This window comes from Protomyctophum parallelum, assembly GCF_964188405.1.
Source record: "Protomyctophum parallelum genome assembly, chromosome: 20".
NCBI classification, from domain to species: Eukaryota; Metazoa; Chordata; class Actinopteri; order Myctophiformes; family Myctophidae; genus Protomyctophum; species Protomyctophum parallelum.
The window spans coordinates 38,232,719-38,259,464 of record NC_139718.1 but is presented as its reverse complement, the minus strand read 5'-3'; the positions used below and the strand labels follow the sequence as shown (position 1 = coordinate 38,259,464).

Here is a 26,746-nt window from a genome sequence, read left to right as displayed (position 1 = left end):
AGAGGGTTAGAGTCAGACAGAATTGGAACACTATCAAATTGAAGCTGATAAATGGGTACTCTCTAGGGGTGGGACGATATGGGTACCTCACGATACGATATCTGTGGCGATATTAGGCACTCGATAACAATAATATCACAATATTTGTGATATTGCGATATATATTCAATAATATTGCAAGAGATCTTTTTGGTCACAAACTGGCCAATAACAATGGGCACTACTACTATACTACTGTAACTAATCAATATCGATATATTGGAACACCCCTAGTACCCTCTCCTGATTGGATGCAATTGGAAACCCCACCTGAAAACGTATTTTCTGTTTATTAATGAACTGGAGAGACAGGGGAGACCCCAATTATTGAATAAACACTCTATAGCGATGATGATTACTAAATACTAATAACAGAATAATAGAACGTAAAAAAAAATCCCCCACAAAAAACATCATATTTTAACCATAGGCCTATAATATCACTTACAGCACTGTTAATACAAGCAGAAGCAGCTTTAAAGGTATACCCTCCTTGATAAAACACAAGAGCACGGAGGACGGTGTGTATAGCGGTAGAGATTTAGGCCCAATCCCAATTGCCACCCTCAAGCCCTGGACCCTCATTGACTTTAGTGACGTCAGCTGTAAGTGCTTGGGTGAGAGGCTGCAAGGGCTCCAAATTGTTGTGAAAGGAATGGGACAGCACTTTGAAGATGAGTCTGCCATTCATGACGCTTTGCATCTTTTTATAAAAAGTGTCCTTATTCACAGCCAGTGCCTACCTACATGCTTGGCCTATTTATACATGTCTATCATGTCTATTTTAGTATTTAAGCTGATCGTTTTATTATTAGTTTAATAAATACACTTTCCTGTGTGATATGAGTTGTAATATTCATATATAATAATATTCATTATACATTTCATTTCCATATTCTTTTACTTTGCTCATTAGTCATTTCTCATCATGTTTCCCTTATTATTATTATTGTTATTAAATATATAGCCTATATCCTTCCATTCCGTCTCCTTTTGAGAACAGTGAGAAAGCACTATTGTGTTTGTTGACATTCTAATCGCGATACATAACTAATTTGCATACCAAAATGATTGACGTTCGGAGGATCCCCTCGTTCCCCTGGTAACGCTATGAACTGTGGGTAATTTATTTGCCAAAGTCAGCATCGATGCTGACTTTGGCAAAGGGCACATAATGGGGCGGGGCTGAGCCCTCACTGACTTACCCATTTCAAATGGGACATCCCTCGAGCCCTCGCAGACTTCACATGAACGCGCAGCGAAGTCAGTGAGGGCTCATTGAGTCAGCAAGGGAGTGGATTGGGATTGGGCCCCAGACTGGAATTCCAATGTTTATGAATGGCCGTTCCCTAATGGACCACAGACCCTTTGTCCTGAGCATGACCATGTATGGCACAGAAGGAGGCTGTCAGGAGGACACCGGGAAAAGGGTCACCACCAGTGTTTTGTTCTCTCTTAAAGAACGTGACAGATCTTGTCTCTCTGGATTTACGATGCACTGTAAATAAAAGCAAGGAATTAACACTCAATGGCCTGTGGTTCCTTCCACTGCATCTTCAGATTATCTAGCTGTAGCACATCATTTCCAATAATGGGAGGAAGGCCATGATGGCAAACATCAATATCTCCCTTATGGCCGTTTTCAATCAAGGACCCCCCCCCCCCCCAATGTAAAGACACTGCAGACACCCATATGAAAATATCTTGTTTCAGGGATCCCCATATATAGATTTGTGTCGTTAAAATGTTGTTTCAAATATATTCCAAATGTTTCAAGCGTCTGTCTGTCTGTCTGTCTGTGTGTGTGCGTTTTTAAGCTTGTAGAATGTAGATATTCTATTTTCAAATATGATGCGATTTATACAGGGTTAAAGTGGTTGAACTGCTTTTGATGCTATATCTGTAGACATTTTTAAAGCTCAGCTCAAGACCCACCTCTACAACATTGCTTTTAAGTGATCTTAAATTTTTTGTTATTCACGTCCTCACTGTATTGTATTACTGCTTGTTTTTTAATGTCGTTGCCTTATTTTATCTGTTCTTATCTTTGTACCTCCTGATTTGACACTGCGTTATTGTCCTATTGTTTTAACTGCATGCCTGTTTTAATGCAGTTTTGTTTTGCTTTTGTTTTTATTATCTTTTCTGCTCTGTAAAGCACTTTGAGCTACATTTATGTATGAAAGGTGCTATATAAATAAAGTTTATTATTATTATTATTATTATTATTATTATTATTATTATTATTATTATATTAAGTCATTTAGCTGGGAACCCCCTGAAAATCCAGGCTCAATGACCCCTGGAGGTTCCCAGGACCCCACTTTGACAACCACTGCCTATAGGGTTTTAGGAACTGGTTATTGAGTTGGAATCACAGGTTTGAATCTGGCACAATCAATAATCCCGTGTCGCCATCTGGTGGATAAATCCTGGGTAGCAACCATAGTTATAGCAATGTTATACAGACTGATGCGTTTTATGCAAGTAAGTATATGTTACTTCTAATACTATTTAAACTAAAGCAAAATGCTGGTGGTTAGGTACCAGCAAAAGAGAAAGCGATGTAATAATAGACAAACAAAAAAGAAAAGGAATGAAATAATTAAGGATCACCTTTTGGTTTTGCAGCATCATTTGGATATAATTCATCAATCAACATGAGTCAGAGAAAAAGAAAAAACTGTAATAAATACAACTTTATTTTACTTTATTTTAACTATGCATAGTTGCATACAACCGCACCAAGCACATGACTACCATGGGATGTAAGACTACATTACCCAGAGGGCAGCAGGGCTACTGTGGTCTGACAGGGATTGGCTGGTGGGGTGTGTACGCCCTCTGTTTCCAGGAGGTGAATGGCAGTGTTGCCATGTCAGCTAATTGTAAGCGACTTTGCTTGGACAGGATTTTTATAATCTTTCTGAAAGAGGCAAAGCAAAGCAACCATGTTTACCCAGGGTAACTGGACTAAGTTCAAGAACTTGTTTACAGCCAGGCCCTGCTCATAGAACATGGTAGGGGTTCAATGCCTTGCTCAAGGGCACTTGAACGGTGGTAATTTTAACGTGCCGGTCCGGGGATACGAACTAGCGACCTTCCGATATCAAGACCTCTCCGCAAACCGCTTGGCCACCGCTGCCCCTAGGCCATGTTCAGCTGTCAGAAAAACGTATTCGTCCAGTTTAATGCATTATTCCAATTTTACACTGTAAATGAATACAGGGGTGTGGGCCCTGGGGGGGGGGGAGGCTAAAGATGGCCATCATACTCTTCATGTAGGCCTAATGAAGAATATGGTAGCACATTGTGAACACAGTAAGATTTAAAAATATTTCTCAACCATATTTTCAGAATTATGAAAATGTTTAAATTTCCTCTAGGCCTATATTTAAGCGTAACAGGGGGGATGTTATGCTTTACCACATAACTAAAAAACATCGCATGGATGCACCTGGGACGTATCCTCAGTGAGGTCAACGGGGTTTCGGGTCTCTCATCATCATACCCCTCACTCAGGTGACCCAGCTGGGAGTGATCAAGTCCCGACTTACGTCCCAGTAGCTACCCTCAATCAGTCCCACTAGGGAAAAACCAGGGGGACACAATCCGTTGGAACTACTCTAGAACTACTCTGCCAGGGCTGGGAGGTACACTTCTGGCACATGGAGGGACTAGGCTCTGTGGGTTGTCTCCTGGCCGGGCCCCTCCTAGTCTCACCAGGTCCACTCCTGCTCTCACCAGGAGTAGAGCGAGGACCTGTGCGTTGCACCAGAGTCCCAGCACCAGACAGTTCATTCAGGAGTGGTGGGCAATGGTTCCGCAGGGTCATGGTGCTGCGGTTCCGCTTGCTGCTTGCATGGCCCTCCCAAAGGCCTCACCGAGGGTTGTTGGGCTTCCTCCTCACGGAGGACACAGGCTGAGGCGCTAACCCATACTGCTCACCCGGGTGCCGTCTACATTCCGGCTGTCACCCGTCTCTCCGGTGGTCACCAGACTATACCTGGTTGTCACATAGTCTATTCCTATGAGTCACTATAAATAGAAGAATATAACTAAAAAGCATCGCATGGATGCACCTGGGACGTATCCTCAGTGATGTATCCTGAGGTCAACAGGGTTTCGGGTCTCTCAACATCATACCCCTCACTCAGGCGACCCAGCCGGGAGTGATCAAGTCCCGACTTACGTCCCAGTAGCTACCCTCAATCAGTCCCACTACGGAAAAACCAGGGGGACACAATCCATTGGAACTACTCTAGAACTACTCTGCCAGGGCTGGGAGCTACACTTCTGGCACATGGAGGGACAAGGCTCTGTGGGTTGTCTCCTGGCCGGGCCCCTCCTACGTCTCACCAGGTCCACTCCTGCTCTCACCAGGAGTAGAGCGAGGACCTGTGCGTTGCACCAGAGTCCCAGCACGAGACATCAGTAATGCAACCTTAAACATTGATAAAAAGCCACCCGTCGAAGAAAACTCATTTCAAGATTTTAAGCATTAGAAATACATCACAATTGATAACATTTGCTGAGAATCATTAGAACTATAGCCTACAGTATTACAGTATAATAATAATTCAAATTTTAGATTTTGTTTGCATTTGATTAGATAGGCTATTTGTAACTGAAGCTGAATAAATATGATGGGGGACATGGCATTTTAGCATACCTCTACTCAAATCAAAGGGATTATGTTATATTTATTTCACTTTATTAGTATAAGATAAGCTTTTTGGAATGAGTGTTTTTGCTTATTTTAAGATATGCTGTATTATGACATGGCACAGAATATACGAATTTGCCTACTGTTTTGTGCCATGAGCATTTTTGTGTTGTTATAGACGAGTGTTTAAAAAATATTCCAAATATTCCACATTTCATTGCAAGATTTATTGAAAATGGATCCATCTATCGCGAGCACGCATATGTTTTGAGCTCGAGTCGTTTTCCTATTCGTGGTTGCTTATATCTCTCACACACAAAATATGGCAACTGGTGAATGGCTGTTTTTGGATTGCAGTGTCCTGAGAGCTGAGCTGTCTCCAGTTCTTCCAGCTTTGACACATAAACAACAACTCCGGGGCCCTGGGGGGACTGGACTGCAACTGACATCTATAGGCCTATGTCTAGTATGGCGTCTCACGGCAGCATGATGTGGTGCTGTCGCCTCATATCCAGACAGAGAGGTGCATGCAGCGGCAGGGACTTCACAACACACGCGGCGGGCAGACTGCTGTCACCCATCAGCGGTACCAGTGGGAGCGTTCAGAGGTCTTCCAGTGCTATAAAGCACCAGGACAACGAAAAACTTCACGGAGGAGACCCGAGCCCACTGCCCAACTTCACGGCTGCATTGAAAACTAGGCCAACACAGGTGATTATTATTGGTATTATAGTATAGCCTATAGTGCTTGCCTCTATGTATTCACACTGTCATCGTCTATGGATGAATGATTAATCCACGATTATGGGTTCCACGGCACGTACGTACCCCCATTGATAAGAGTTTTATCTCCGTGACAGTGACTTGGACTACGATAAACTCGTATCACCCATTTGCACACTCGTAACGTGTTTGGTTCCCAATCCCACCAACCAAGTCATTTTTAAGGACCCTGTTCTGCCTGAAGCCATTGAGAGAACCAGCAACTGTTTATTGACTGGACCATTTAAAGTCAACTATAGTTTACTATAGTTATAGGCTCAAAAAAGTGTGTTTATTTGTCAAATACTGTATTTTTCTTGTTCAAATCCACAACATAAGATTTGGGCGAGGTGTTATTCATTTCTACTATTGCTTATTACAGTATAGGCCTATGCTATATCTGAATATCTAAACAATTATTTACACCACGAAATTACCCTCATTCAATGTGGACTACTGCAGATTTCACCCAGTCTGACCTCGAGTGTGGATGACATTTGACAAATTGCATAATAGTTATTTTTTTGCACAATAGTCATAATCACTTCCATGTTGAAAGATTTTCATATATATTCAAACATTTCTATTCAAAAGCGTTTTGAGCTTGTAGATTGGATATTTCCAGTATTCATTCATTCACCCTAACCCTTTTCAAGTTTAAGGTTATTGAATTACAAGTTATTTGTCATGCCTTTTGTTTATGAAGGCTAGTAAAAGGAAAACAAAAATGCAAATTTCATTCATGTATTCCAATGTTCAACGACAGAAATGCCGTTAAATCTTAAATAATCGCAATTATTTTTTAGACAATTAATTGTCAAGTAAAATGTCATAAACGTGACAGTTATGTGTTCGTTCAGCCTGGCGGACAGGCACTATGCACTGCAGCTCAGTGCTTTCAGGGTGAGTGACCTGCCGGGGCAGAATATTTCACAACATGTATAGTAAGGGTGTCTCCAAAGTTTCATCAACAGTTGTCAATGATATATAATTCATGAATAGACTCACGGTGAAACGATGACCCAGTCAGTATGCAGTCCCGGACCCTACATTGTAGTTATTGTTTTTGTATACAGGCAGAAGAGAGGGGAATCGTAATATATTGGCTCACATACGGTACCTATAGTGTATAGACCAGGGGTGGGCAACCTTTGACAACGAGAGGGCCATAATAGTTCCACACTCATTCCAGAGGGCCACTATATTTCCACACTCACTCCAGAGGGCCACTATATTTCCACACTCACTCCAGAGGGCCACTATATGTCCACACTCACTCCAGAGGGCCACTATATTTCCACACTCACTCCAGAGGGCCACTATATTTCCACACTCACTCCAGAGGGCCACTATATTTCCACACTCACTCCAGAGGGCCACTATATGTCCACACTCACTCCAGAGGGCCACTATATGTCCACACTCACTCCAGAGGGCCACTATATTTCCACACTCACTCCAGAGGGCCACGTTGCATATTACTGTCGTAGCAAAAAATAGCCGATCTACAAGCTCAAAACGTGTCGCAATGCGACGCGTTTTGAACTTGTAGAGCAGCATTTGCTATATTTGAATTGTTATCCTATGTGCCTGTGAAGCACTTTGAAATGCAACCCTGTATGAAAGGTGCTATACAAATAAAGTTTATTATTATTTGTATTATTATTATTATTATTATTCCACTATTCAATCCGGGAAAGCAACTGTTAGTTTAGATTTTAGGCATATGCTTACAGTTAGTAGCAACCTACGTTTTTCAGGCAACTATTAGGATTTAGAACAGTGGTTTAGAAAAACTGTGGTTCTCAAAAATAGCAGCATGGCACCAAGTGAACATTTTAGAAAAATCTTGAAAGTGGCTGGGGGACGTCCCTGGCACAAAACATTTTTTAGATAGATAGATAGATAGATATATAGATAGATAGATAGATTTTATTTCGGTCAATAAAAGGAAAAAAGGAGTACATGCAGACGTACAGTACATACATTAATATAGTGGTACCGAAAAGGTGAAGGCAGAAGCCGAGGCTTATTGCGCCTACCCTTGTTTGAACATGATTCAGAATACACTAAGCAGAGTATAGTGTCAGACTTAGATTACATAAAAAATAAAAACTATAAAGTTCTGGCCATAGATTCTGAGAAAAATAGATCTAAGCTGGGCTTAGATTTGGCCTATATAGTAATAATAATAATAATAATAATAATAATAAGGGTAATAATAATGGGGGTCCACAGCCATTATATATATATATATATATATATATAAAAGCTACTGAAGGTATTTGTAGAATCTGCCTCAGGTCGTAATGGGTTAAACTAAACTAAAGCAGCCTTTTATTAACATCCGAAGTCCCAGAGTTATTTTTAGAAACACGTGCTTCTCGATACAGTAATAAACAGGGAGAAGATTGTTGCTGCACTGTGGCCTTAGCGGATTGTCTTGTTAGTTGTGTTTGGTCTCAAATCCACACGCATCAGCTCATTGAAACTTTCTACCATACATTATCCGTTTTCTGCCTCACACTGGAGGCACAAATAGTCCCTTACTGCAACAACAAACAACCTTTTCTTAGCCTGTCGATTTGGCAAAGCTTTCTTTACCATGTGTACATGTATCTATCTATTTGAGAAGATCAGAAAAAAACCCAGCTAGAAAAATGTTTTCATAACCTTTTCCTTTTGGCTTTTCTTTTATTTGTTTTTACCCAGGAACTGGCTTCCCCTGGGAGTCGGAGACGGAGGTTAGATGAGGACAACACTCCCTTTTCAGCGTTCCTGACCGACAACTTTGGTCGTAGGCACAGCTATCTCCGCATCTCACTGACAGAGAAGTGCAACCTGCGCTGTAAGTTAACGTTGGGCCTCATCAGAGATCTGTGCACACTGAAACGTCTGGTGAAATCTAAATTCAATGAATGGGCTGAAACAAGGTGGAACCAATGCAAAGACTTAAGGGCGGTCCTTCAGATTGGGACTGTATCGGGATTGATTTTCAAAGTGGGCGTAGGTTTGTTCACGCTGGTGTTCTCCGCCATTCAAACCCATTTAATGAATTACCAAGGGGTCACTTACCAAAAGTAGTTAATCTAGCATCACAAAAGTCTTCACTTCTGGGGGTCCCTGGCACAAAATACTTTCAGATGGGGGTCTGAAATACATAATTACATATTAATTTGGAGGTGCTTGGCATCTTCAAATGGTCAAACTGATTTGGGTTCAGAAAGGAAACATTGTGTACTAGAATGAAATGAAACATTGTGTAGGCCTACTAGAATGAAAGGATGGCCATGATTGAATGCTATTCTTTAACCACTACCCTGTATACGCCATTGTATGTAAAATAGCAAAAAATAGCTGATGTACAAGCTCACAGTCACGACACAAATCAGCTATTTCGCCAAATGTTCGCCTGTTTTTGCCAAGTCTTTGCCAAATGTGGCAATGCATTGCTCAAAATGGTGGGGAAAACAAATCGAATATTCCTCACCTTCATGAGGCCACAGCAGGCTCCCCTTTCTCCAAATGCTCTGAAGGGATTCAGAGCTAAAACCTCAGAAATGTTCCTTGACCAAACGTTTCTTCTTCCAGATCTCAAAGTGTACCCACCCCACTACTCTGTGGTTTAGCAATTTCTGATTATGGTTTAGTATTGGCCTTAAAAGAGTCTCTTTCACAAACCACCACCAAACACTAACCCACTCTTTTGATACCTAAAATGGAACCCGTGGCTGCCTCACTTCCTGTACTTGTATAGCTGTTCCGGTTACCTCACCCCACAGCTCCCCCTATGACCAAACCTTGTCAACAGAAAATGAATGACTATATTCAACTACACAATTTATTTTCTGTACACTACATTTCGGGGTTACATATTCATCCATATTTTAACCCATTCTGACCTGAGATCAGATTCATACAAGGTTTTCGCCGGACACACACTGGTCTGATGAACCCATTCTGACCTGAGATCAGATTCTGAAAATGTCAGTCGCTCTTCGATTAAAAAAAAATAGCAGACCTACAAGCTTGTAGATCTGCTATTTTTAAATAGCTAAAGCATAACATGATGCTGACACCAAAATGGGTGCCCGGTCAGAATGGGTTAACCAATATATTCCCTTGTTAACACCCAGTATGTTCAATTTCATTTTCTTTCAATACTTACACATACCAGAGAAGGAAATATATTTCTTCACAAAATGTATGTTTGCCTATTTGTGTTGAATGCCCACCTATTTCTGGCAAAAGTCTGGCTGTTATGACCTGCTCAGTTCTCAAAGTGGGGTTCCCAGCAAAGTAGCATCACAATCACTTTAACCGCTTTATCCATTTATACATTGGCTATTGAAAAAAGCAGATCTAGAAGCTCACAGCATGTCACTTCGTGCCGCACTGCAAGCTTGTACATCTGCAATTTCTTTAGCGGTGCCTAACCACTTCAACTAACATGTGTCTGTCCGTCCGTCCGCCCCCACGTCCCCTTGAGTACGGAAATACCCCTGGGTGACCTATTGTGAATAATATCGAAAACGTGTGTATGTATATATATATATATATATATATATATATATATATGTATATAACATAAATCTTCTCTTCTGCCGAACTCTTTTCAGATGGGAGTCCGCGCAGCCAAATGCATATCAATTTGGGTGTTGAACAAAAAGGTTTGATAATAATTACTGTGGTTGGGGTTCATGTGGTTAACCCATTCTGACCGGGCACCCATTTTGGTGTTAGGCTGTTAGCATCATGTTATGCTTTAGCTATTGAAAAATAGCAGATCTACAAGCTCATATCGCGCCACCGAGTGGCGCGCTACGAGCTTGTAGGTCTGCTATTTTTGAAAAATCGAAGAACGACTGACATTTTTAGAATCTGATCTCAGGTCAGAATGGGTTAATCAGACCAGTGTGTGTCCAGTGGAAACCTCGTATGAATCTGATCTCAGGTCAGAATGTGGTTAAAGTCCTGTCCCTCTTTCTCAGGTCAGTACTGCATGCCGGAGGAGGGGGTGAAGCTCACCCCACGCAGCCAGCTCCTCACCGCCGCGGAGGTGCTGACTCTGGCTCGTCTCTTCGTCAGGGAGGGAGTGGAGAAGATTCGCCTCACAGGGGGAGAGCCCCTCATCAGACCCGACGTGCTGGATATCATTGGTAAGGTGCCCTTTTGGAGATGGTGGGGGGGGGGTGGGTTGATAAAAAGGCCAGACAGCTTTTCATGGGTCGCGAGTACCAAGTTTTGCCCTTTTTAAACTAAGCAAAAACTTTTTTAAAGTATTATTTTTGAAGAAAAAGTATGTTTGTACACTACTGAGTGGTGCATCCAAATGTATCTTTTTGGGCGTTTAGCTGAAACGTTTGAGAACCACTGATTTAAAGGGTGAACGAAGAGGCAGAATGAGGTGCGCAAAGCTTCTTACTGGTCCTGATCCTCTATTGGATCTGATCAGATTTTCTTTACTCAAAAAGGCAATATTGGTGCAAAAAACATGTCTTGATATTATTCTCCAGTGCACAATAGAGAAGGCAACCATGTCAGATTCATACTTTTGTGACTGCACTCCTTAGATGATGACATTCGGCAGGTCTGTCAGGCTGTGTTGTACAGTAGATACCTGTCACCTGTCTGTCACTTAAGATATCATAGTCTTGGGGTTGTTGAGATAACAAGGAGTGTCTTAATAAAAAGAAGTGTCACACCAATCATGCCTCGATTTTTGCAGGTTCTTTTTATCTGTTTTACCAGTGGCAGTTGAAAGCTGCTTTGCACATTCATTTATGTTAGATTGTGACAGTTTGGCCAGCTTGCCCTGCAAATGAATGGCTTTCGTAATGGCGTTAACTTCATGACTAAGCGAATGTTGTGACAGGGCTTTTACTTTTCGACAAATGGTCGTTCAGGAACCAAAGACCATCAATGATTCATAAACCTGCGCTTCCGCCTGTGGACTGTGGAGTTGTGTCACACACAGGACTAAAAGCAGAGTTCTTCTCACCATGCATTCTTTCAGTCTAAAGGCGATATGCATGAGTGTGGAATGGATAAGGTCACAATGTCGAATGCATGGTTAATGCAAATGGAAAGATGTGGGGGGCATAGCGTACGTACAGACTTAACAGTCAAGCATGTCGGGGGGAGGGGAGGGGGGGGGGGGGTGTGATGCGATACATAGCTGAGCGGGGAGAGAGGCCACCTGGGAGAACAAATGTGTCTACTATCCAGGGATAATGTTCCAGCAGACAGGAGCCATGTGATGTGAGGAGGATCAGCAGTATATTGACATGGTCACCCGACTGATCCCTGCTGGGACCTCACATGAGACAAAAGTTAGAAAGAGATAATCTTGATTATTGATTGATTTGAAGTCATATCGCCCAGCCCTATAGTGGGAGACACACTTGAGGGAAGTGGATTATTTTGTGTTGTTACGCAAAACCAACAAAAGTGGTGTGTGTGTGTGTGTGTGTGTGTGACTGTGTGTGTGTGTGTGTATGCGTGTGTGGGGGGGGGGGGGTCACATGGAGTTCACCATGACAGTGACACAGTTATTAACCCATTCTGAACGGGAACCCATTTTGGTGTTAGCATCTTTTTATGCTTTAGCTATTGAAAAATAGCTATTTTTGAAAAATCGAAGAACGACTGAAATTTTTAGAATCTGATCTCAGGTCAGAATGGGTTCATCAGACCAGTGTCTGTCCAGTGGAAAACCTCGTATGAATCTGATCTCAGGTCAGAATGGGTTTAAAAATATGGAGCAGATATGCCAGACTCCACCGCAGTCATTCTGTCGTCGGCTTTGTTCTCCTACAGTTGCACATCATTCATTCTCTGTGTATTCTATTTCTCAGTAACATTGTAGGGTGTGGTTATTGCACGGATAATACTGTTGATATTGTCAACGATATCGGTGTCATGTCGTAACGGCACTGTGATTGTGTGTGTTTGCTTTCGTTTTGCCCAAGCATAGGTAGGCCTGTCGCAATTATTACACAATCACCAAATTGCAGTCATTTGAGATAATCACAATCATTTAGCATAATCGTCATAATCATTTACATGTTGAATTTTCTTTGTGTATTTTCAAACATTTTCCAAAAATAGCGGAAAGAGCTGATAGATCAACTATTTAGGATTCATAAGGCACTTTTAGAATCGGCCTCGGGTCTAAATTTAATTGAATTCATCTGTATGTGAACTACTGTCTCTCTCTTGATAGCGGAGCTGAGGAAGTTGGAGGGCCTCAAGACCATTGCGGTCACAACCAACGGCATGAACCTGGCCCGCATGCTGCCCAAGCTAAAGGACGCGGGCCTCGACCTCATCAACATCAGCCTGGATTCCCTGGTGCCTGCCAAGTTTGAGTTCATCGTCAGAAGGAAAGGTATGGCAGTGTCGCAGGCAGTGGACTGCTGCAGCAGCAAAGGAGGGCAACATTTTAATCAGACCAATTATTTTAAATGAAATAATCCATTGGGGGGGATATGTAAGCCTTGCCGAGCCATGATAGGCCCATAGGGCAGGAGCCTATCTCGTGTTAGCTTGATGTACAATTACACCCCCTGGACATGACGCTAGTCGCAGGGACTTACCCCCAATCCAACCCTTGATGTGCCAAGCAGGGAGGCATTGGGTCCCATTTTCCAGAGTCTTTGGTATGACAACAATGTAAAAAGACACCACAAATGTATTGGGAAAAGTAACCAATAAAAGAATCGCTATTAACATAAAAAATATATTTCTAATCTCTGAGCATTGCATATTATATTCACTTTCCAAGGCAACAAGAGTTTATTAGTATGCAGTCCGATTACACTCAATCAGCTACAACAGTAAGTCTTGAAAGTGCACAGTCTCACATTAGCTCTGACAATGCTATTTACTTATAACCCCCTGGCACCAGCAGATCTTTTCTTTTTATTGCCTAAAAATCAATACTTGTACCGTAGTCGCCGACTGGGTGCAGCCCACTAATTTACTTAAAGAGCGTGAGTGCTTTTAGCGCACAGTGGGGGGGCCAGGAGGGTGTACAGGAGTTGACAGAGTGACAGAGCTCTGGGCAGAAGATGGACTGAGTGACTTTAAAAAGGGAGAACTAGAGAGTGACAGTAGGAGCTTTACTCAGGGCCGTCACAATCACAATGTCCTTTCACTTGTCAATCAATTGTCGTACAAAATGTGATTAACGATTACATGTCTCTTTGCCTTTTAGGCTTTTGGAACAAAGCAATGAACGGGGCAGATGTGACACATTTTAAATATTAAACTTAAATATACACCGAAATGACAAGCGGTACTAATAATGGCAACAAAACAAATGCCATATTTAATCCATATTTTTAGACTAGGAAATTTCCTCAATTTTTAAAAATGTTCTTGTCTGAGTGTTGAGCAAGACACTGAAGCCCTCGCTGCTTCTGACAGCTTCCACCTGTGTGTGTGTGTGTGTGTGTGTGTGTGTGTGTGTGTGTGTGTGTGTGTGTGTGTGTGTGTGTGTGTGTGTGTGTGTGTGTGTGTGTGTGTGTGTGTGAGAAATGTAGCAGCCGTAGCCTCGGGTGTGATGGAATAACTAACAGAAATGAGATTTTATATCTATGAAAACACAAGAATCACTTATTTTGTTTTCATCTAAACGAAAGCTTATTTCTACGAACCAGACCTCGCCATACAGTAAGTTAACAGGTTTATGGCAATGTGCTCTTGTCCTACAGCAGGGGTGCCCAAAAGGTAGATTTTGATCTACCGGTAGGCGGTAGATCACAAAGGTAGATCAGTAAAGACCACATGACATGACCCTAAAAATATATATAAATGTATGAAGAAAAAAAACAATTGGTAACTTGATTAACTTCAAAAGGTCAGCTCAAACCATCAATGCAATACTTTGTTTTCAAGAATGTTGCGCACAAATGTGAGTAGCATTACAAAGTTATATACGAAAAACCTATCAATTCCATTTTCCCCCTCTATTTCCCATTCCGTTTGTCTTCTATGTAATGCCAGCACTGCTATTCCAAAGCCCCCTCAGGTACATTGTTAAACTAGTTTCAGCAATGGAATCATTATTCTTTTTGGTGGTATAGATCTCGTTGAGCTGGTCATTTTGAAAGTGGCTCTCAAGTAAAAAAAAGTGTGGGCACCTCTGTCCTACAGTAAGTGACAAGATATGGAGAAGTGTGCAATAAATACGATTTGTGTAGTGTTCAAAAAAGAAAATTTATAATGAAATGAAATAAACTAAAGCAAGACAAAACTAAGCAATAACAACATTGGTGATGGGAACAGAGAGTGAACAGAGGCTCATACATAGTCTGGATTGTCGGTGGTGAGGTGACCACCGAACTACAACATGACGTCACGAGCCACGGTGAAGAGCAAACCACCGCCACCGCTCCAGCCCTTCTCTCTGTTTTTACTCACCACCGCTCAACGTTATTTCAGCTACAGTGGTCAGCTCACCACCGGAGCGGTGGTCACCTCACCACCGAAAATCCAGACTATGAATAGGCCTTGAGACGGCATGAAAATGAAGGTTTTCCCAAAACATTTCGCCTACAATTACAGGTTAAGCTGTCAGACACCTTCATTCAGGTCATGGTAAATTCCTGTGACAGTTTTACCACAGCCCTCTTATCTGTTGCGAGTTTAATGGCTTACGTTCACCAGCCTTCCTGTTCTCTTCACAGCCATTCTTGCCTAGAAATACTGTATGAGATTGCATAAGAAAACGGCTTCAATGTTTGTGCTGGTTAAATACTGATGTCATAAACACAAATAAAAGTGTAATGCTATGAATTATTATTTTAGGGTCGTTCTATGATGGGACATAGATCGTTTTTTTACCAGGAAGTTTACTTGCTTTTTCTCAGGGTTCCACAAGGTCATGGAGGGCATTGACAAGGCCATCGAGATGGGCTACAACCCGGTCAAGGTAGAGCGAGCGAACACACACACACACACACACACACACACACACACACACACACACACGCACGCACACACACACACACACACACACACCCTCACACACACACACACACACACACACACACACACACACACACACACACACACACACACACACACACACACACACACACACACACACACACACACACACACACACACACCCTTTCCTGTACAACAATAGTAGTACTGTTCGATGTGAACCTTGTCATATCATGCAATGGGACAGATGAAAGCAGTCCTACATACACACTACGCACAATGCGATGCAACTCATTGTGAGCTTGTAGATCTGCTATTTTCTAAAGGCTTTTATAGATTATAGTCTGCTTTTGGTACGTTTTGATACCAATACTTTTGTAATTTTACTCAAGTAAATTTTTAATTACGACTTTACAAGTAAAATGACTTTTACTTGTGTTTCTACATTGAAGTATTTATGCTTTACTATTTGAAAATCTGGATCCGGAACTTCAGGAAGTTAACATTTTTATTAGAAAAACAAACGGTACTGGGTTTGGTGATGCTCTATATTGTCTGAATCAGCTTTGTTTATGTTTGTTTACATACTAAAAGAGTGACTTTGAGAGCTGTTTCAGCGTACAATGTAAGTCAATGAGGAGCATATTTGGAATTATCAATTTCCAATCACTGGAGCAATTATTTTTGATTTCTTGTCCACATTTGGAGTTACATCACCAAAACCTTGACCAAAGTGGTCTTGCACTTAAGTAAAACATGTGAATACTTTTTACACCACTGGTCATAGCTGCTTGGTACCAGATAAGTTGGTTAAAAGCTGATACTTCCGTGACTGTGGAGAGCAAAGGTCCGTTTCTCAGTGGATTTATCATCTATGAAGGTTAAAAAACAAATTGAGCCTCCATCCCCCTCGCAAAAATGTGGGCAAAATTCGTGAGAGCCCCAAATCCATATGGCTACCACAATAAGGCAAAAAAATATCAAAATTTCATTATGCTTTAAGTAGCATGTGACGTGTCAAACTAGGGGGTTTTCGTGATTCTGAATCCATTCCAAGTATTAGTTTTGCATAAAGAAAACACTCCTTGGGCTAAATGCCATAACCACTTGCCCAAATGTGCCCAAATGTGATGACCATATCAAATTAGTGAGGACCTCATAACATTTGTGATGTGGCTTTCTTACCCAACTAAAAGCTCTTCCTGGTTCTACAGGACAATTTGGCTACTTTTATCCACTCTCAGAGTTACAGACCCATAATAATAATAATAAGGGTCCATTTTGGATATCTGGTGAGATACACTGCAGATGTCCCATCATGTTGTACTGCCCTCTGCAGGTGAACTGTTTTTATGTGACCAAATTTGTATTAATCATTTTACATTGAGCGCAACCTACACTTAGCAATTATTTCCACAGGGACAAACATGTTACAATCTCCCACCTACACATCCTGTCACTTATCCCTCCCCTTTTTCGTCTTCAACACAGGGCTAACCCTCTCCCCCCCAACCCTCCCACAACCCAATCGGTTTCCGTTATAGTTGCAACAAAAAAAGACATTTCACAAAATGTATGCATGGCTCTGCAGGTGAACTGTGTGATCATGCGGGGCCTCAATGAAGACGAGCTGCTGGACTTTGTTGCCCTGACGGAGAAGAAGCCGCTGGACGTGCGCTTCATCGAATACATGCCTTTTGATGGTGAGTTCTAACCATAGACATAGAAAGAATACATGCCTTTTGATGGTGAGTTCTAACCATAGACATAGAAAGAATACATGCCTTTTGATGGTGAGTTCTAACCATAGACATAGAAAGAATACATGCCTTTTGATGGTGAGTTCTAACCATAGACATAGAAAGAATACATGCCTTTTGATGGTGAGTTCTAACCATAGACATAGAAAGAATACATGCCTTTTGATGGTGAGTTCTAACCATAGACATAGAAAGGTAGCCAGAGCCTCCTCTGGGGTGTCTGTAACCTCGAGGAAGGGGACATTCGGTCGGGTAGACCAATCAAGAGGCAATGTTTAAACGTCTGTTGTCTCATTCCAAATAAAGCTACTTTTGAATTGATTTGACAAGGCCTGTGAAAGGCGCGTTGCGATTGGCCAAAATGGCCAGTAGTCACTTTGAGTGGCCAGCGTGCCTTCCGCACTCCCGCTTGATTTCCGCCTACCCGCACGATTCAGGTCCCTCCGATTCAGTATTTAAGTCTGACGTCATTTTGTAGTGCTACGTTACGTCCGGGTCCAAGTGGCACCAGCTCCCGTCCGCATCTCATTGTAAATAGAATATCTAAACGTGTGAATCTTTTTACAATGACGTTATTTTTCAGAAAGGAAGCCATTGAGCGTTAAAATGGGTCTTAATATAACACAAATATATGATGTGGAGACAATAAAGACTATTATTATCATTATTATTGCTCTGTAAAATATTTCGGGGGCATATTTAGAATGTGTGCAGGCTTGAGTATGTTGAATCTAGTTTGCATTAATGAGGATTTAGTTGACACAATAAAATAAAATGGCAATAGTATTCCATGTGGGGCAGACGGCCTGTCACAGCCAGATTTGGGAGTGCAGCGCAGCTTTGTTGTTGCGAGGAAAGCGGTAAAATGAGACTTTCATGGTTGTTTTCGTCTCAGATTTAGTCCGACGGAGCGTCACAGTATAACTCTATGGGGGACACACAAGCGACACAAAAGTAGGACCCAGTATCTCAGGAGGGGGTGCTCACGTCACAGCTAAAATACTGAATGGACTGCAGTGGCCAATGAAGCATCTAGGTTTTTAGTGATCAGTGATCATTTTTCGTTGACAAAAAATATGACGAAGAAAATGTTATTCCTATGCCAAATCATAGTGACAATGGCGTAGCGTCAACGTTTTAGTTTAGTTTAGGAAAATTGTGTTTTGATTTCTGAACTTTACCAATAATATTGTCTTATCTTATTTTGTGAACTGCCTTTATATTTACATGCTTATATCCTTTGCAGGTAACAAGTGGAACTTCAAGAAGATGGTGAGCTACCAGGAAATGTTAGACCACATAAGACAGCAGTGGCCCACCCTGGAAATGCTTCCCACCGGACACACAGACACTGCCAAGGTCAGAGCCACGACATTGTAAAGCTTAAACCGCTTGTGTTTATAACCCACGCCTCGCTTCTGTGGGCAACGCGGAAGTGCCTCTCGTCCGAACTTGAGCCACGTGAGGCAACAACGAGCGAGCCAAAGCGAGTGTGTAGTTCAAATGTTTAACACAAATGTGCCATATAGTTTTTGATTCCCTCCTTTTGTTTTCCTTCCCATGGCAGACATTTAAAGTGCCAGGCTTTAAGGGTCAGGTTGGCTTCATCACCTCCATGTCCGAACACTTCTGTGGCTCCTGCAACCGCTTGCGCATCACTGCCGACGGTAACCTCAAGGTAAGAGCTTCACTTTGACTGTGTGTGTGTGTGTGTGTGTGTGTGTGTGTGTGTGCAGGATTTAAATTCAAAAGTAGTAGATCTACAAGCTCAAAACATGTTGCTCCGTGCTGCGCTTTGAGCTTGCTGTAGTGTAGCATGATCAAGTGGGGCGTTACTTTCCCCCAACAACCCCCATAACATATGGAGATATTAGGTTTGTGCCTGACAGCAACGTCATTATAGTAAGTGGTTACTGGGAACAGTCTCTTCCCTTCTGTATTGCTGTATGTTTCAGACCGTCTGTCTCTCTCCACCCACTCAGGTGTGTTTGTTCGGTAACTCCGAGGTGTCCCTCAGGGACGTGCTGCGCTCCGGGGCGCCGGAGGAGGAGCTACTGCAGATCATCGGTGCTGCAGTGGGCAGGAAGAAGAAACAGCATGCAGGTAGGGTGTGTGTGTGTGTGTGGTTTCCCAAACTGTGAGTCGGGACACGTATGTCGCTCGCGGACCAATTTGAGTAAATTCCCCTTCATTTGTTGTTTTCTACATTTTTGTTTTCTATCAATTTTTTTTGGTTTCACTGAAGAATTCCATATTATCATTTTTTGAATCTATACATAATTCTTAACTTTTTGGACGGGCACTAGCCCCTACTTGGTCCAGCTTTGAGCGTGCGTGTTGTAAAACAAACATTAAATGCCATTGAAAATGAATGGCCATTTTTTTAAGACAAAAATGAGGACGCAAATTGTGATTGGTCCGAATGAGATTATGTATGATGATAAGAGCGCCCCTCACTTCTCATGGGTGTGATTTTTAACTATTACAATGATGTCTTCCTCTACGCAGGCATGTTCAGTATCTCGCAGATGAAGAACAGACCCATGATCCTCATCGGTGGGTGATGTGGCTGTACGTAAAATTGACGCTTTATGGTGCCTTGATAAATACACTGCATCTTCACATAGTAACATAAAAAGATCACACCCGTGTGAACTGAGTGGTGCAACTCCCCTCTATTGGTTCTCTGTATCGTTCCAATTTGTATCGTTCCAATTTCTTCTCTGTATCGTTCCAATTTCAGTTCCTATTGGTTCTAACACGATCTCTCTCTCTCTCTCTCTGTTTCTGGCACAACAGCGCCACTTTCCCCCCTACTGGTACTCTAAACATAGTCCCATAGTCCCATTGCTGTTCCTTGGAGTGGTTGCACCACTCAAAAATGTTTGCATGTTACTGGGAATGTCGTCACTGTCGGGTGGAAATCTTGTAACTTCAAATTTATTTACAGTGATTGAAAGTAACTAAGTACATTTACTTAACTACTGTACTTGGGTAAAATTTGTACTTTTCTTGAGTATTTCTAATCTCCAATACTTTTACTTCTACTCCGCTACATCTCAGATCCAAATATTGTTTTACTCCACTGCATTTATTTGGCAGCTTTAGTTACTAGTTATTTTGTAGATTTGGATTGTTATTACTTTTTCCACCACTGTTTATCCCTCAGTAAAAGCCTTCCACCAGGCAGTGACAGTATATTAGTTGTGTTCTTTCATTGAGTTCTGACCCCGGCCTAAGTCAACACCCTCCTTGTCTGACAGGCACCACATGCAGAAGGACTCTTCGTCTGCCAGAGTCCCAAGACAGCCAGGGGACGACCGCCCCCTCCGTTTCCCAGCCTACAGACCCACTCCTCACCAGGCACACCAGGTCTCCTCAGCTGTACCGGCGCTCGGGCAGTGAGGGAGTCCTGGGTGGTGAGGACGTTCCGTGCCTTTCAGACAGTACTGTTTCAACAGGGGCAGCTAATGTTCACCGCTCGGGGACCTCTGAAAAAGGGGCTTCCCGTCTTAGTTCGCATGAAAATGAAGGAGACCATCGTGAGACTGGCGGCTTCTGCACCGCAGCACCCTTCTGTTCGTCTGTGTTTGTTCATGTACTGCCTTTCGCCTGCTCTCGCACCGTGAGAGCGGACTATGCTACACGCACAAAACCACAGAGTCATTCTGCTGCAGAATGTCTCTGGTACGCACACACCTGGAGTCCCAATGTTACCAAGAGACACTTGACGGGGACCCCAGGAATTAACATGTTTTGCACACTACTAAAGGATGCCAAAATAAGTTCCTCCAAACACCACAGTGTTAGACTATGCCACGGACAATCTTCCGGAGACGACCACAAAGTGATCTCGACGCAGCCCGATTCGGACCCAAATCTCCTCGAAAAAGCCGACAAGGTGGACGGTACGACCACAGCCGAGCTGACCCACACGGACGCTCAGGGCCGCGCCACCATGGTGGACGTCGGCGGAAAAGTCCCGACTCGCCGAACGGCCACGGCGCAAGCCACCGTCGTCCTCGGCCCCGTCGCCTTCCGGCTGCTGCGGGACAACCAGCTGGCTAAGGGCGACGCTCTGGCCGTCGCGCAGCTGGCCGGCATAATGGCTTCCAAGCAGACGTCGGCGCTGATCCCGCTCTGTCACCCGCTCCCCTTGGACCACGCCTCGGTCTCCTTCGCGCTCGACGAGGCGCGCAGCGTCGCAGTGGTCACGGCGAGCTGCCGCACCACGGGCAAGACGGGCGTGGAGATGGAGGCGCTGACCGCCGCCGCGGTGGCGGCGCTCGCGCTCTACGACATGTGCAAGGCGGTGAGCCACGACATGGTCATCACGGACATACAGCTGCTCACCAAGACGGGAGGGAAGAGGGACTTCCACCGTCAGCGCTGACCATCTCCACCCTTGTCCACTACCACCAAAACAAAGTGTCAGTGGTTCTCCAACGATTTCATTTCAAGGACCTCCAGTTTGGTGTGCAATTTGGCCACAGACTCCAATAACTATACTTGGACAAATGGAACCGAATGGGCCTGTTAAGGTTGTTAAGGTCCATTTGGTTCCATTTTTACACTCTTTTGTTAAAACGGGTGTAAAAAAAATCAAACTCATTTAGAGTTGTGAAAATGTATTAATTGACTTTCACTCAACTAGTGCGTGGAAATCCTCTAAAGGTTGCGTCGCTGTAGAAGCAGCGTTCAATATGGCCTGGAATACATGAAGATGAAAATTCATGTCACAACTCACAACTCACAATAATAATACATAATATAAACATGCTTAAAACTCTGATGCCAACACTTTACCTTACATTTAGTATAGGTAAAGTAAATATGTGTTTGTATTGTCTCATGGGACATTTTAAGTGAGTTATTTTGTTAACTGAAATGAATTATAATGGCCATATGACGAAGTATAAATCAGGATTAAGTGGTTTACTCTGAGAGTTAAAAATGAATTACTAAATTGAATGCATATTAAAAACTGAACGCCTTTTCAACCTTTCTGTGACATGGATTGCCAAATATATGCTGTATAGTGTATAGCACAGTCTCATGTACTGTTAACTGTAGCATTCTGTTGTAGCATTGTTGTAGCCCACAATAGCATACAACACCAAGAAAATACAATATACAGTAACTGATTTAATCTCTGCTCTTGCTGTGTATGACATGATTTAGCAGTGTTTCCTAGATTGGGTAACTGTCATTTCAGTGCCACAGAATGTATTTTTGATTTTGTTATTAATGCCTATATCTATCTGCAACATCATTGAAAGCAGATTTACAGTATGTCTCTGTACCTCTAGATGTCACTCTTGTCGCATTTTCATGTGTCAAGTTTTACTGCAAGCTTATTACCTGAAATACTAATAATACACTATGCTAATGAATAATCCCAGTGTATCGGAACAGCCTTTCGTAACTGTTTGTAATACCAATCTGTGAAAAACAAATAAATTACACTAAATTAATTATCCGTAATGTGATTTTCTTTTTAGGAGCATTAACACTTACAGTATTTCTTCTTCATGATTATTATTGATTATTGGAGTCCCCTAGGGCTCTATACTAGTGTATTTTCTGTTTTCTATTATTGTGGGGAAAGCTTTTGCTGAAAATAGCAGATCGGCAAGCTTTCAAACCGATCTGCTAAAATGTATAAAGGCTTGTTCTGACTAAGGGCGCTTTCACACCGGACATGTTTGGTTCGTTTTAAACGAACCAAACATGTCCGGTGTGAAAGCGCCCTAAGTGACTGAGGATAAAACATCTGTTATGAATTACACAGTGGATTCTTTATATAGAATTAAACTGTACATTAATACATGTCTGAAATCTGACCAATGAATATTCTCATGAATAGTGTATCACCTTTTTATGGAGATCCCTGATGTTATGAGTATATGGGATATATATATATACACACACAGTATATATGTATGGGGGATCGCAATTCTGATAAAAGCTGTGCAGTGGTAAATATCTGTGGAGAATGTCTGAAAAGTGAAAACCCGACGTTCTAAAACAAACTGAAATTATTAGACAAAATGTTTGAGTTGTTCGTTGCCAACAGTAACCAGGGGCCATCAGCATGTCCGTACATGGACAAACATTCCCGTGTCACCTTTTTTTCACTCATAATCCATGAAACCCTTGATCCACAGCCTCACTATCAGACGACCTCCTCACCTCTGATTAAGGTTTGGCACCTTTGCATCAAACTATTGTGACAATGCAGTCCTTTAAATCCTGCCATGCCGTTCATTACTAATCATAATAGCCTTCATTATCTTTATAACTCCCATCGCACGCCATCGGCATACTTTCTCATAAACATACTGACTACAATACCTGTTCACCTTAATGGAAACTATTGAAGCTATGTTGAGTTGACAAACAAAAAACCAGTTTAGCTGGTAAAGTTTCCCGTCTCCTCCAGTCCCCAAGTACACACTGTCCTCTGAAAAGACATCTGTCCATATATTGTAATAATAACTTTGCAGCTAAGTGGTCCTATTTCTCCTGCAATGTAAAATGCAAGCAGTGTCTGTACTGATAAGACCCAATTATTGAAATCCCAAACATGGAATATACTTGGACTTGTCTCATGACTGCCACATGCCAGTATACAGTCAGTGGATAGCTTCTCCATGTTTTCTAAATTATAGATAACCACTTTAATATGTCACATATATGTTCAGTGTTTGGCAGTAACTGGTTACTAGTATATTGCTGTAATATTACTTTTCCCAGTAATGAGTATAGTGTATGGTATTATTCTGCCAAAACAATAATATTATACTGTACCTATACCTATTACATATTCTTTTTTTTTTTTTTGGCTGTTGGCTTGAAAACATTTCATTTAAAAGGTCGATAGAGATTGCTGCTTTATTTTATAGCCTTTTTGGCTGATCGTGATCGGTGACTCTTCTTAATATTATTCAAAAGAATTGTATTCAGTTTAGCTGACTAAACAGATTGTTGTTGTTTTTTTGCGGGTGGGGGGCGCGCAAAAGTAATATGTAATATTATATAATTTGTAATAAATTAGTCTTGATTCCAAGTAATATAACATTATTACTTTATAGTAATAAGTAACATATTATTTCTCTCCTAAGTGTAAGTAATATTGCCCAACACATATGTTGCATATAAAAATAATAAAATATGTTCATATATTTCCTTTCCGTCTAGGGGGGTGCGTCAGCTAGGTCAGGAGGCAACAGGGGGTGCGTCAGCTAGGTCGGGAGGTAACAGGGGGTGCACGGCCAAAACGTTTGCGAACCTGACTCTAGCAGGCAGCCGCAAGGTACAGTAGGCTAAAACAAACAATGTAACAATGAATGCATAATATGCATGCATGGAAATTCCCATGCGAGTGACTCTCAGCTTACGTCTGTCCCTCACACACATGCCAAGGGTGATTGACAGTCCTTAATCTACAGCAATTAATATGGTCTATTATTACCGGAGGAACTAAATCCAGCCTGTCAAAAATCCAGCAACTATGTAGGTTACACTATGTACTGCACAGGTGTGTGCGTGCAAAGGAGAGAGTGACGAGTGAGCAAGTAAAGTATGAGGATGATGTGAATGAAAAAAAGCAAGGGAAAACACATTGGGTGGGTAAAGTTGCAACGCCACTAATGTACTGTATTAAGAAATCAATCCCTTCCTCCTCCTTGATTTTTAGTTGATTATATATACGGGTTTGAACTGTCAAGAAAAGTACTCAATCACCCAATGAAAAAATATTATAAAAAAAAACATCTGTTTTCTTGCATGGCTGCACAGGGGGGCTGAGGGAACATATAAGGATCTATTTGAGGGAACAGAGGATTGAGGGAACATAGGGCTGAGGGAACATATAGGCATGCCCTGTGGGCACTATAGTCACTGAGTTATGACAATTTGAAGTGTTTTAAACACTGCTGTAGTGGGACATCTAACGAAGAGCTACACAGGGTGACAAAATGCAACAGCGTAGTCGTAGAGATCAAACGCCGCCGATTTCGATGGTTATTGGGGCATGTGTTCAGGATGGCCCAAAGGTCGCTTTAGTATGTACTCCTGCAGGGAAAAGGAAGAAAGGTCGGCTTAAAACAACCTGGCGACGAACTGTGGCAGCCGAGCTGAAGGAGGCAAGGTTATAATAGTTAACTAAAAGTAACTAAAAAACGAAAACTAGAATTAAAAAAACTTTTTAGTTAACTGAAACTAATTTAAAAAAAAAGAATTATAGACAAAATACCCTCAGTTTTTAATTTATCAATATTTATATGCCTTTCGGATATTTATAATATAATCCTTTTAAATTAATTCGATTCATTTCCTCATTTCTCCAACAAGTTTTACGTACGAAAAAACCATAGGCCATAGGCCTATATAATAATAACCATAGGCCCTTCGGGTTGAATATGTTTTTTTAAAGAATTTCAGACCATTTACAAAGAATCAAAGAAAGATCTACAAGCTCACAATGCACCGTGATGCAATGCATTGTGAGGTTTTAGATTTAGGCTATTTTCAGTTTTTTAAATGGGTTTAAGTGATGTAGCCCATTATTATTATTATTATTATTATTATGTTATTTTTTTGTAGCATTAGGTTTCCAAGTCTCAGCTGAAACGTTTGTAAACCCCTGGCCTAGCATGTTCCCTAATGTTTACTTTTCCACCCTGGTTCTTGTTAAATGACATAACTGATATTTATCTGTTGTTGATGAGCATACATTTTGCGCTGGCTATGCTGGTGGGCTGGTTATCTGCAGCCTACCATGCTGTGTAGATAGTGATACTGAAGAGTTAAATGCCAGTGAGGATCTTAAATTCTTAAATGCAGTGAATCTTTGCACAGACCGTGAAGATGAACCAGTCAAACATGAAATGGCTGTTATTGCACGCACACAGACACGGAAACAATATGCAAATATCCTTTCATAAATCTACCTTGAGGTTACGATATTCCAACAATGTGAACAGTAGTAAAAATGAAATGTGAAATGTAGTTATGGTTGATTTTATGCACATTTATAATAATTAAAATAATTAAAATAATAATAAATTAATCATTTGGCGGATATCTTTCACAATAATAAATAAAACATGTTCTAGACATTCTAATGATCACAAAAAAACACATTAGTTATTTTACTTACTTTTATCATGGTTAAAGGTCAAAGGTCATATGTTCAAAATTGTTCAAAATTGCACATTGAGTCCAGAGATTTTTAATTTGTGTGAATTTCAGCCTCTGTGGGGGGTATTTATATGCAACTGTCATGACCAATGGCATTGCAATGAACATCAATGATGACGTTTAGGTGAAAAATTTCATAAAAATAAATAAAATTAAACAATTAATGAATTAATTAAAATATGTTGTATTATTGCAACGCTGGGTGCAATAATGTTAAGGACCCCAAATAATATATGAATTTGGCCGCCGACCCCCATCTGAAAATGTGTTGTTCCAGGGACCCCCCAGAAGCAAAGATTTTAGTTAAAAACGTTGAGTTAAAAATATATATTCATAGATTTGTGACAGATTTTCACAATTT

The 26,746-nt window shown here is 41.6% G+C and overlaps 1 protein-coding gene and 1 long non-coding RNA gene across 5 annotated transcripts; one reads left to right on the top strand and one right to left on the bottom strand.

Moving 5' to 3' along the window:
- The first annotated feature begins 5,079 nt into the window (after positions 1 to 5,079).
- On the top strand, positions 5,080 to 22,642 carry mocs1 (molybdenum cofactor synthesis 1). 4 transcript variants are annotated; one of them, XR_014570863.1, is made up of 12 exons: positions 5,080 to 5,416; positions 8,180 to 8,315; positions 10,459 to 10,626; positions 12,693 to 12,857; positions 15,343 to 15,404; positions 17,013 to 17,124; positions 18,428 to 18,540; positions 18,749 to 18,859; positions 19,164 to 19,284; positions 19,690 to 19,737; positions 20,445 to 22,260; positions 22,303 to 22,642. XR_014570863.1 is itself a non-coding variant. In XM_083792303.1 (11 exons), exons 1-11 carry the CDS (start codon positions 5,165 to 5,167, stop codon positions 21,572 to 21,574), a joined length of 2,418 nt encoding a protein of 805 aa, XP_083648429.1. In that variant the 5' UTR covers positions 5,080 to 5,164; the 3' UTR covers positions 21,575 to 22,642. The 4 variants fall into 4 exon arrangements, 3 of the variants coding, with proteins under 3 accessions (XP_083648429.1, XP_083648431.1, XP_083648430.1); XM_083792303.1 differs by having other exon boundaries at positions 20,445 to 22,642; XM_083792305.1 differs by lacking the exon at positions 22,303 to 22,642 and having other exon boundaries at positions 19,690 to 19,752; positions 20,445 to 20,575.
- On the bottom strand, positions 21,787 to 23,525 carry LOC310878156. Its single transcript, XR_014570864.1, has 2 exons — positions 22,941 to 23,525; positions 21,787 to 22,868 (listed from the first exon to the last, which is right to left on the bottom strand). It is a non-coding gene; the product is annotated as an uncharacterized lncRNA (long non-coding RNA).
- Between the last annotated feature and the right edge of the window lie 3,221 nt (positions 23,526 to 26,746).

Excerpts from the sequence above, each read along its gene's own strand:
- mocs1 (XM_083792303.1), top strand. The coding sequence starts at position 5,165 with ATGTCTAGTATGGCGTCTCACGGCAGCATGATGTGGTGCTGTCGCCTC. Across the intron at positions 5,417-8,179 it reads TGAAAACTAGGCCAACACAG|GAACTGGCTTCCCCTGGGAG; the intron begins GTGATTATTATT and ends GTTTTTACCCAG. Across the intron at positions 18,860-19,163 it reads CTGCCGACGGTAACCTCAAG|GTGTGTTTGTTCGGTAACTC; the intron begins GTAAGAGCTTCA and ends CCACCCACTCAG.